Source organism: Manduca sexta, chromosome 24, assembly GCF_014839805.1.
Source record: "Manduca sexta isolate Smith_Timp_Sample1 chromosome 24, JHU_Msex_v1.0, whole genome shotgun sequence".
In the NCBI taxonomy this organism is placed as follows: domain Eukaryota; kingdom Metazoa; phylum Arthropoda; class Insecta; order Lepidoptera; family Sphingidae; genus Manduca; species Manduca sexta.
The window spans coordinates 11,241,453-11,254,160 of record NC_051138.1 but is presented as its reverse complement, the minus strand read 5'-3'; the positions used below and the strand labels follow the sequence as shown (position 1 = coordinate 11,254,160).

The 12,708-nt window shown below is 34.0% G+C and overlaps 1 protein-coding gene across 1 annotated transcript; it reads right to left on the bottom strand.

The window, feature by feature from the left end:
* Window positions 1-3,324: 3,324 nt before the first annotated feature.
* LOC119190442 (piggyBac transposable element-derived protein 4-like) lies at window positions 3,325-5,159 on the bottom strand. The gene has a single exon (XM_037442405.1). It carries the CDS (start codon window positions 4,996-4,998, stop codon window positions 3,325-3,327), a length of 1,674 nt encoding a protein of 557 aa, XP_037298302.1. The 5' UTR covers window positions 4,999-5,159.
* Between the last annotated feature and the right edge of the window lie 7,549 nt (window positions 5,160-12,708).

Here is a 12,708-nt window from a genome sequence, read left to right as displayed (position 1 = left end):
TTATGCGAAATGAAACCTAAAGAAAGATACACATACAACGTTTGACACATTATTTCATTGCCAATATTATTTTGTCACCATCACTGGCACGCGTACCATTGGTTTGCTATCCCTGTGTAATAGGTTAGGCAAACTGTACTAGTATGGAAGAAAATCTGTTTTACATCACACATATATTGAAAATACAAAAACATGTAGTTTTCACTTACGATCCCGAGTTCTTCAGATAAATAATAATAAATTGTACAAAGCATCCTCGCACTTTGTGACAAGACCCCCACGGAAAACTAAAAACACAAAAATAATTTATTATAAAAGCTATAATATATATTGTACTTTGTACAACAGCACTGCTTAATTAATATCCTGTATTGTTATTAGCTTATTATGCGACAGTTTTAAGAAATCAGTTTGCATTTGACCATAGGCTAACGTCACAAATTCAAGAATACATGTTGAACTTTTAAAGTTATACATGTTGAAAACAATCATAAAACAACATAATAGGTTAGATAACAATGTTTGATTTTGTACATTTTATACATAGCCGTTAAAAACACTAAAAAGAAACAAATCTGCAAAAACAGCATTAAAATTAGTTGAAATCGTTATTCATGTTAAAAATATAGCATTACTTATTATGATTATTTACGTGACGACACACCTGTTCACGCGCGTTTCATTTCCGTTATTTTTTTAGTTACCACTTCCGAATGATTTCAAACGATTGCAACCTATTTATTTATAAGTGCATTAGACATCATTCTATTTGATCTGTGAAATCCTTTATCATAAATTTTATTTTAATTTTACATACCACCATCTTAATCGTTTTGCCAGGTTTGTCCAACGTTTGACATAGAAATCGATATTCATTGAGGAACGAAGGTATGGCATTAATTTTCTCATCTTCTATTAGATCTTCGTTCAAATTAACTCTAAGTTTGTGCTGCAATTCTTTAATCTCATTGTAATGTATATGAAGCATTACTATTACGGGGTAAAAATAAGCGTAAAAAGTAAACATTGATACAGGTATTATAATGGTCGGCTTTATAACCATATTTATGCTGAACGTATGGGAAATTAAAACATTACCAAATATAATTGTCAATGTTATGATAAACGGTATAAAGCTAGTCAGTGTCTTTTGTGTTACATTTGCAGCATGACCTTCTAAGTCCGATAAGTATTCCATAAAGTAAATGTCTTTACTTAATAAAGATGCTACGGAAACAGTTACTGACAGCACAATTAGAATAAAAATAAACAAATACAACGGTATTAAATTCATAAATGGTAATAGAGATATAAGCAATGTAACTCTCATAAATAGCATCGATACACAGTATAGTTGTCCCAATAACTGCACCACTCTCGACGAGCTCATTTCGTAGTACAAACCACAGAAAAATCTACACAACAACATGAACTTTATAGAAGCAAAGAACTTTAGCATTTTCCTAATACTATTGCAAGATGTTTTAATATATATCGGTGGGAATGATAGGTCTGCAATGTAAGTCCGAATAATGTTAAATGAGAGCACTCTAATGTCTACTAATCCTATCAGTAGACATTAGAGTTATTATCATATCTAATAAATATTATAAATGTGGAGGTTTGTGAAAATGTCAGGACGTTTATTAGGGATAGATGCATAAACCGCTCAGGAGATTGCATGAATGTTAGAAGACATAAGTATATATAAAATGCTAGATTAACTAACAGGCTATATTATTCTCTGAATAATTGCTAGTAAGGATTTAATTCTAGTAAAAGGCTGAGAAAAAATATAGGCGGATAGAACCGCAAGCAGATGCTAGCAACGCTATAAAATACGACGTCATTCGTTAAATACTAAAACCTTAAAATAACATAACATTGCATTGAATAAATTGTTTCCATAATTAATACAACGAATATTGCTTATTGAAAAAAATGTAATTACGTTTTAATGGTATTGAAGGTGAAATTATTTAATATAAGAAAGTAAATCATATTATTATGTAAAATAAGTAAAGCTAACCCCCATAAGAATTAGACTATATTTTAAACTGATATTGCATCTTTAGATGTAGGTATTAGATACAGTTTCCATTACCTTGTTTTTTATGCTGTAATATTCGATAAATTAGAGGTGAACTGTTGAAGTAACGTAGGTACTCCTTACTTTATTAGTCTTCTTATTAGTTCTGCTCCTACAATGTCATATCTGTCCGTGAAGAGGAAGTAAGAGCACGAGTAAGAGTATTACATTGGTAGAAATTCCAGAGTGACCAAGAAAAGTTAACATAGAGTCTGCCACTGATCACATTATCAGAAGGAATACGCTCTGTTATATCCCTATTAGTAGAGGCTCTGGCTGTGACAGCCCTAATGCTGTAGCTGAGCATTTGTAAAAGGCATATATATCTGCTGGGACCTCAGGCCCATCAGTCTGTATTCTAGTACTCCATGTGGCGGTTGCCTTCGAAGTTCTCTGTATTCACAAAAATAAAAAAATGACTTTTTTAAAAAGTGGTTTTGAAAGGTCCCAGTAATAGCTAGCTGTTTAACCCTTTACCAGGCCTCGTACAAATACTGCAGTAATAGTGATCTTTTTGTAGATTTATATGAGTAGTAACCTGTAGTATGCGATTTTATCGATTATATTTAGAAATTTAGCTGAAAATTGAAAAAAACGCATGTGGGAATACATAATCCCATTGCCTGTCTAGACGTAACTTTTATATTTATATATATAAACAAGTATGTTTGTCATTTTCATGTTCTTATATAAAGTCGTTTACAATGCGGTCTAATAAATAAAAAAACTATGTCTACTCAATGAGAAGACTGCCATGCCATCAGCACTGAGAAACAGACTTGTTATCACAGCTTTACTCGATCGTTAGATAAAAAACGTCTATGAATAAGGGGGTAATTCTTTATTTCAGTAATAAAAAAATATTGAGAATTGACAAAAAAGGTTTTATTCATCTGCTACATTTTGACTTTGGTGGTACAGTTTCATGCAGGGGGTAACACACAATGTTACTTTACAAATTTCGCATTCGTATTTTGACCGCTTATCCTGTTTTCTGGTGCTACAAAACCTGCATCGTTTGTACGTAGACAATGATAAAAAATGACTTCCTTTTTGCGCCAATCTTATTTCGTCTGGTACCCCAAAAACACCTCCTTTTTTGTTTTTGTATACCACCGGATTTTGTTTTATGTTTGAGATATGTGCCGATTTCAAACTTCTAGCTAAGCGTAATCTGAAATCACGGTGTATGTTGTTACGATTTGGATTTTTGTATTTGTATAAAATGTAGGCGTTTATAATGCCACTCTCAAACAAGAACCAAAATATCCGAAACCAGGATTTTTTTGACCTACGGCCAATAGAATACGAGCTTCGATAGTGGTCCACACCTCCCATACTCCTTGTATATCTGCGATTGCAGAGGGACAATACATGTCTTTCTTTTGCCCGTTCTTTTGAGTTCTCTGGATCACTTCCACTTTGGTTGGGTTAACTGCAGTTGTAAGGACAAAAACTTCTTTAGTGTCATGCCATTTGATCACAGCACAAGGGTGACAGAAACGGTATGTGAATTCGCCCGGATCCAATTTATTCTCTTTAGCCAGTCTTCGTTCTTCAGGTGTTTTAGGTTTTGGTGGACACAGCTCTTTAGGAAGGCCTTTGCGATTCATTCGCACTGTCCCTGTTGCTAAAATACCTCTATGATGAAGAGCTTCCATGAGAGCCAAGGAGGAGAAAAAGTTGTCGAAAACCAAATGTGTGTTTCGTGGTAAATTTCCTCCAAGTTTCATTACAACTCTGTAACCTAATCCTTCCTCATTGAGTGTTTGGTCTTTGCCTGTATAAATATCACACTGATATAGATAACCAGTTTTAGAATCACAACGACACCATGCCTTAAAACCTCTTTTGATGGGTTTGGCTGGCATGTACTGCTTCTTACTATCACGCCCTTTAAATTTAATCATACTTTCATCCACTGATTGAGATTCCGAGTTGGTGGCATTTTCTTGATAAGTCCTGTTGAGATAATCTAGTAATGGTCTTACTTTTTGCAATTTGTCGTGGTCTTTGTGATCCCGGGGCAGGTGAGCTGTAATGTCGCAAACATGTAAATTTTCTAAAATTTTTTTGAATCTCTTGCAGGTCATTGTGCCACTAATCTCTATGTTATTATAAAAAGGATCTGCACTCCAATACAGCTCTATATCTGACTGAGGATTTATTCCCATTAAAATGATTATAGCTAGGAATGCTTTTATTTCGTCTACGTGGGTGTCGCTCCAGAATTTACTTTGTTTCAACTTCGCGTATTTATTTGTGTATTCGACGATCATTTCAAAAATCTCATCAGGGAACAAGTTACTAAAATATTCAATGGGAAGACTTTGATAGCTATATGATTTAGTAGGTTCAATTTCCTTGCCGAAATTTAACTCGTCAAAATTTTCAACATCTGTTGTCCATGTTCTATCCCGTGCCTGCAATTCAGCATAAGTTGGAATATTAGCTGGTAAGCCAGAAGATGGTCCGGGCATTGTAATGCAAGGTGCCATTTCTTCGTTAACAGCAGGAGCAAGCATTTCAGGGTGAGTAGGTAAGTCAGGCAATGGTGCAAACATTGGAACACAAGGGGATATTTCTTCATCAACAGCAGGTGCAAACATTTCAGGGTGAGTATGAAAGTCAGGCAATGGTGCAGACAATGGAACATAAGGTGCTATTTCTTCATCAACAGCGGGTGCAAGCACTTCAGGAAAGTCAGGCGATGGTACAGACAGTGCAAAACAAGGTGAAACTTCCTCGTTAGGTGATTCTTCGTAAGACTGACGTGCATCGCCGTCTAATAGTAATAACTGTCGATTAGACATACCTTGAATATCGTTTAACCTTGCGTTCAGTGATTTTGGGACATAATCAGTATAATCATTGTCATGTTCGTCACTTTCGTCCTCCGACGAAAACATCTCATGAAGCGCATTTTCAATTTCATGTCTTTTTAATACCTGTATAACAAAAATACACTAAAGTAGGTAAATGCTGACTGACAAATCGATGATGACAAAACACGTTTATCACTACCCACAAGTTATATTTCGATAAAACAAAACCTAATTTCCTCATAATTTGTAGAGTGATATATAAAAAAGAAAACCCGCGGCAAAAAGTTAGCACAAAATAAAGATTATAATTCACCAGGCAATGGGCATATAATTCCACACAATGTGCACCTCCTTCACAGGCTAAGGTTATATGGTTCCCCACATTTTTCATTTAGTTATATCATGATATTTTTCAAGTGCTTACGTATAATTTATGCACATATCACTAGAAAAACTCAAATTCTACAGCATATAAAAAAATTGTACGACTTACCTTTCTCCGATCCGCCATTACGATTAAAATTCACCGCACTTTCCACAGAAACAACAGTTGAGCGGACGACCAAAGAAAAAAATGGCCGTAAAAGTGACATTTGCGTTTCGATTCAAGCAAATTTTGTTATGTGACCATAGATAATATTTCTATTTTTGTGTTTTTGACAGATTGCGGTAAATAATTTACCAAAACCTGGGAAAAACATACTAAAATCGATGTGGGGGACCTCAACCCATAGCCTGGTTAAGGGTTAATTACAAAGCGGCAAGGGCCATGGTCTCTTCTGCATACAGCTAACGGATCTCGGACAATCGCACAACATAATTTTTCGCTAGCTGGCGGGTCAGATTCTCAGAGCGAACTTTTAAAGTAGTAATCCCCGGGTTCAAGTCTCCAGATACCGGACAGTGTGGTTGACAGAAACCGCTGCACCGGATGTCCCTAGGCTGCGGGCTAACCCAACAAAACCTGTCGATCTTGCCAAATTTAATAGTAACACGGGTTTCGATTATCATCATCACTCATGACTCATCGTAACGTTAGAGAATAGGGGAAACGACGGGAAATAGTTCCAGCTTTTGAACCAAACCGTCGAAATGGAAGCTTATGATTTTTTGCATCTGTTAAGGATCATAAATAAACAGGCAAATTATAATATAACTTGGTATTTAATAAATTTCCAGAACTTTTACACAAATTAATAATTATTATAAGTTCGAAAGGTAGTCTCTATATTTTTATTTTACTTATTTAGTTACGCCACAGAAACAAACATAATATTTTTAATATGCGTCGGATACTAATAATATTATAACTAATTATTGGAGTGCTTTCGACGTATTATGATTATCAATATTTTCCGAGTCACGCTACAGACGCGTTAAGCACATCGAAATAGAAACTGATATTCTAAAATATCTGAATATTATTTCGAAAATGTTGAAAGTTATTAGTTCTATAAAATTCGTATTATTATACCGGTTTTGCTTGGGCCTGTATTATGAAATGGGTCCATCAAAAGTAGTACAATATTTTGGGAAAATGTACTGCATTTTGTTACTTTTTCTAAAAGAAGCATTATATACATATGACTTATTAATTAATTCTTATTCCTTTTCAATTTTATTCCATCGTTTAATTTCAATGATTTTGATATTAGTCGTGCCTCTGGCATCTGTTGTAAATAAAGAAATTCATTTCATGAAGTACATGTTGGAGCTCAACGACCACTCCAGAGATTTTCGAGAAAATTTAAACAGTATTATTCCTTTTATTGTAACAGTCACGGGATTAACTTATAAAATAACAATGGCTGTTTTTATTTACACAAAACATACATATTTTATGAAGTTTTTACCAAGTTTTATAGCAATGTTTTCTTATTACCCTTATTATTATACGTATATAGTAATGTATCATGTGCTTTACAATGAGATGAAAGTGTTGCAGCGTAAACTTAGAGTTGGATTGACCGAAGACCTAACAGAGGATGAGAAAATTAATGTTATCCAGCGATTCCGTTCATCATCCGTTCCATCCGTTATCCGCTTTCTATTTAAAACATTGAACAAACCTAGCAAAACAATCAGAATTACGGTCTGCAAGATTTATAAAAACTACCAGTTTACGATTTTCGTTTATAGCAAAAATTTATGGTGTTTTTTTTTTAGTTATCTTTCGGTGTGGTGACTCAGTGGTTGAGGATGATGAACATGGCTTATTATAATATATCTGAAAACTTCCAAGGCGTAAGTTACTTGATTTTTATTTATTGATAAATTTAATACTCTATAAAAGAATTCAATCTTAAGGATAGTTCCTTATGGTAAGTGGAGTGTTCAATACAATGTCGACTGACGAGAGATGATTACTCCTCGACAGTCAACAAAATTATGTCGGCCTATTCAAACGGAATTATACACAGGCTAATCGCGGAATGCGACACACTAACTTGGGCCACTATGGTGGGTTTCAACACCCTGTGTACGTAGGTAGCTCTGTAATATAAAATTTAAGGATTTTGTACAGATTACTGATGCACTTTTTGGAGTTTTTTATGAAAGTATGGTGATATTCCTGCCTGCTATTTTACTGGAGATGTCACACAATGTTGCTGATGATTTTAAGCATATTTTATCAAAACAACTCCTTCAATACCAAGGTATGAATTAAACTTTTATGATATACCACAACAATTACTATAATTATTTGGTTTGGATTCTAGTACTTACTTAGACATATTTTACTAACAATTTGTAGTTCAATAACACGTATGGTTTTTACAAATTCGAGAGCTGATTCTGATATTTCGTTGTTTAAATTAAATTTACAATAAAACTCTGTAAAAACCTCTATACTATAATAGTTTGCAAGCTGACAAACTACTTACCTCTTAAAGAAAAATCGGTAACATGTGTATTGAAAATAATTATAATGTGTTTTTTACAGATTACAGATTGCGTCAAAGTGTCTACGATTCGTTAGATTACATTAATACGCACAGCATGAAGTTCAGTTTATGGTTTCAATATTCTATGGACATAAGTCTATTAATAAGATATGCTACTTTCGGAACAACATTTATAATTTCTTTGTTACAATTCAAATATTAATCCTATTTACTCAATGTGAAATAATATTTTAAAGTGTGATGTTACGCAAATATGCACGTTATTGATTAAGTTAATAAAATAATTTTAACAAAAAATTATTATTAGATACCAATTTTGGAGTCGGTGCCTAATTAAAATTGCTAGTTAAGTTAGATTTTAATTGCATAGTCCATCTATGAGCTAAATTTCTTTCAAATCAATTAAAAGGAGTAGGTTTGCGTTTACTACTAACAAACATACACAGTGAAAGGTGTAATACCAAGCACATGTATGGTGTTTCATCTTTTTCTCTCCTCTTTTTTCGGGGCAGGGAGTGTAATACACTCACATTTGACCAGCTATATGTAACAGGGGAAGAATTTGAGTAGTGTTCACAAATTTAAATATTTCCCTAATAGCTTGCATTTGCTGTGCTGCGGCGGTGTGTTCATCACCAGTGACGATCTGACTTGTTGACTTTGTACGCTGACAGCACATCGTTTTCGTATATTTGTTATTGTATTTATCTAGCTTAACTAGCAATTTTAAATAGGCACCGATTCCAAAATTGGTATCCAATATATACCTGTAATTTGAAATTATTTTTTGGTTTTGAGTGGTTTTTGAAGGCGGTTTAATTTTTTGTTAAAATTATTATATTTTTTGCTTTTTTGTGTTAGTAAAAAATAAACCGTCTCGATGGCGTAGTTGTGTTTCGCTCACGATACGACTATCACGCTATGGAGTTACACTTCTAAGTACCCCTGAAAAGGGGAAAAGGTGTGATGCTATATATATATATATGTGTTTGTAAGAAGTAGAGGCAACTAAACCCAACGCAAAAACACAACTAATGTGTTTCGCTCGCAGTACGACTATCGCGCTGAAATGTTACACCTCTGCCTACCCCTGAAAGGGGGAAAAGGTGTGATGCTATATATATGTATGTATGTAAGAAGTAGAGTCAACTAAGCCCAACCCAAAAACACAACTGATATGTTTCACACACAGTACGACTATTGCGCTGAAATGTTACGCCTCTGCCTACCCCTGACACGGTGAAAAGTTGTTATGCTATATGTATAAGTATGTGAGAAGTTCACTCAACCAAACTCAATGCAAAAACATAACTAAAAACGTCACGGGAAAGCTAAATTTGCGATTTCGTTTTTTTGGACGACATAATTTTTCTAGTTTTTTTAGTTTTAAAGGCAAACTATTGAAGCGATGTTGAAAAAAATTTTATGGGACCAATCTGGAGATATTCTTTCGAATAAAAAAAGAATTTTCCAAATCGGTTCATAAATGTGCGAGATCTGACGTAACAAACATAAAAAAAAATCACGTCGAATTGATAACCTCCTCCTTTTTTTGAAGTCGGTTAAAAATTATCACTTCGCACGCAAGAACACAATGATATACAATAATTATGTTTCGAATAATAAAAAGTATACCGATTAAGAAAAGATAATTGATATTGTGCTGCGTCCAGACATGGTAATTTTCTATTGAAATTCACCGAGGATGAGCTGCAACACCTAATATATATGTGTGTGTATGAAACCTTCCTAGCTGAATTACAATCTCAACTGAGATCCGACAGATCACAAAAATATTTGTGTATTTCACCGAAATGTTACAATTTCTAGACGCAGTATTAGATAAATTAGTTATTTCTTCAACATTTTGTCTATCTGATGTTGCTTTTTACTTAAATTGTATGTAAAGTCTATCGTACTGAATAGACTTAGCTTAAAACTCTTTTTTAGCATCAAGATTATTGAATCGAAAATATGATGTCGCCTAACATGTTAGTAATAGCAAAACTTATGTAAAATAAATATGTTTCAAATTAAACTATTACTCATGGTACATATCTTTTTTATTTTCTTTTATAAATAACCGGTTTTTGCTCTCAATCACAGGTGTATGCGAATGTGTAGCTATAACTTGATGCTAATAGTATACGTGTCCTTGAAGTCTAGTGTAGCCTTAACAATTTCGTAAATCACACTTTCTGTAAAACAAATATTACCAACATAAAGAATAAAAATATTTTTATATCAACATGTAAAATGAAAACAAATATTATAAAGTTTCAAAGCAACTTATTAAAGGCCGCGACAAAAGGACATAAGGGGTAAAGAAAATGGAAATTCGTAGTGAAAATTATTCGCTGATGAAGCAGCTTAACGTATACGTAAAATAAAATAAATTCTACTCATACGTAACTTAAAGATTTGGATTGAAATGAAATTTGTCAGGTTATTTTGATCTAAATTCTATATCGTTTCACATTGATGAACCTCATCGTCACCATCAGCCGAATATAATCTACTGCTGAACACAGGCTTCACTCAAAGATTTCCATCAGTCTTGGATTTGGTAAATCTATACATACATTTTTGCAGTTACATTAAACCGGCTATAATCAATTACTTGCGTTTTAGTTCTGTTTGTGCAAAATATTTATTTAGCACTTTATATTCAAAAGTACACAGACAGACTTAATGCCATAGGAATTCTCTACCAGTCAACCTTAGGGTAGTGCAGAGATAATCAAGGTAGGTGCATAAGAGGAAAGTAAGAAAAACAAAATATTCGGCAATCAAATAATAATTAATAAATATATGTATATACATATAGATTAATAAATACATAAGATAAATAAATATATATGTAATATATAAAGAAGTAAGGTGGTGACTCTTCCGCTTTATTTGATAATAATTGCCGCACCCTCATTTTGAACGCTAGTCGCGTAGTGGACGCCTTGATTTCGAGGGGGAGTGAATTCCACATAAGAATAGATGGAATAGTGAAAGAAGAATGAGTGAAGTCAGAACTATGAGGGGGACATTTGAGAAGAAGATAATTAGAAGAGCGAAGGTTCCTGTTATGACTGTCACAAAGATATTGGAAATTTGAAGATAAATAAGTAGGAGGGGTAGGGGATATAAGAAGAGAGAATACAGTAGTAAGTGCACGCAATGAGCGGCGCTGGCGAATAGGTAGCCATTTTAATTGCAAACGATGCGAGGAAATGTGGTCATATTTACGAAGGTTAAATACGAGTCGAATGCAGTTATTAAGAAGTCGGTCCAGCTTGTTAAGTAGATCTGCATTCAGGTCAAAATTAATTAATATGTGAAGTAAGTCATGTATATATATATATATGAAAACTAGTTTTAACTAGGGAAAACGTGTTGTACTTGAGAACAGGTTTTAACTGTACATAAACCTGAATTAATATAAATAGCACATACCAGTTTGTTTACCAAAATACATTTGGATAGAATATAGTACATTTGTGTCTTTTGTATTTAGATACAAAAGACACAAATGTGCTATATTCTACCTTACCAAATCCTTAGGGATTTGCGCGATTAAAATGAGTTTGGAGTTATCATTAGCACTCATTATTAGTGCCGGTACAGAGATCAAGAGAAATTTGTAAAATAACCCGAGCATCGAAAATCAATCCTAGAATCACATTAAATAAGTTCACTTTCACGTAGTATAAATATTTTAAAAACAATAATAATTTGATATAAATTAATTGTTAAACCAAAACCCAGAGGCAATTTGGTTGTGCTCGGCCTCCACACGGAATGCACGCCCATGCACGATGGTACACAGTTAAATGTGAATATCGCATGGTAGCCAATTTACTTTGCGGTCTACGAAGGTTCGCAAACATTTCCTAGTCTTCTTCCCTCCTCCCATCCTAAGATGGTTCCTTATCATTCCCTCACACTTCCTTCCCAGTTATCCTCTCCCGACTTTCCTCCAGGACCCTGCAGTCGCTAAGCCAGGGGATTCCATCCCGTTCGCAGGATATACAATATAACTTTCTCATTAACTATAGTATTAACTGTATTACTTGTCAGCGTCCTTCACCCTAAGCAGATAAATATAAATAGATAATACATTTAATTGTAAAAGTACCTACATGTTGCTATAATAGCCCATAATATATATGTCGCCGCAGCACCTCGTTATTCGTTGAATTGGTGAATTTCCGGAGCGATACTGGCGCCATCTATCATTACATCGAGGAAGTATTAGAAAGGGAGAGAGGTTGACTGCTGTCAATATAAGGACCGGCCCAACGACGAGGGCTCAGTCTTGTAGGAGTCTTGTAGCAGTCTTTAGCAGTCTTGTTTCGACGCTCGAACCGAGCACGTTGTGTATTCCGCTAGTGCTACTATGCAGTAAATTGTTAGTGAAGTAAAGAAATGTTTCAATAATTGAGTAACTGTCTGAATAAATATAGACCGGTGAAACTTTACCGGTCATGAAAAAAAATAACCAAGTAAACAGTTTCACTCCGACATATATATTTAAATTTCTCTCTCTCTCTCTATATATATATATAAATTTAAATATTATCCAATGCTTGGCAATCATAATATAAAAGAAGGTTTTATAAATTAAAATCTTTTTATAGGTATACACGATGCGGCTAGATAATTATTGTAATAGCATAAGTATTACGGTTTGGTTTTGAAGGTCAGCAAGGCTTGCATACGTTAGTAACATTCAATTAACGACGACATGGACGTTAGTTATTATGTCGATATCTTATCTATAACAATATATTATTATACCTCTAATTACACAACTATTATATTTACTTCGATACAGGAAGGACCGCTCAGAGGAAAACTGGTGCCTTTTCAAAGCTTCAAGGAATCGGTGTAATCA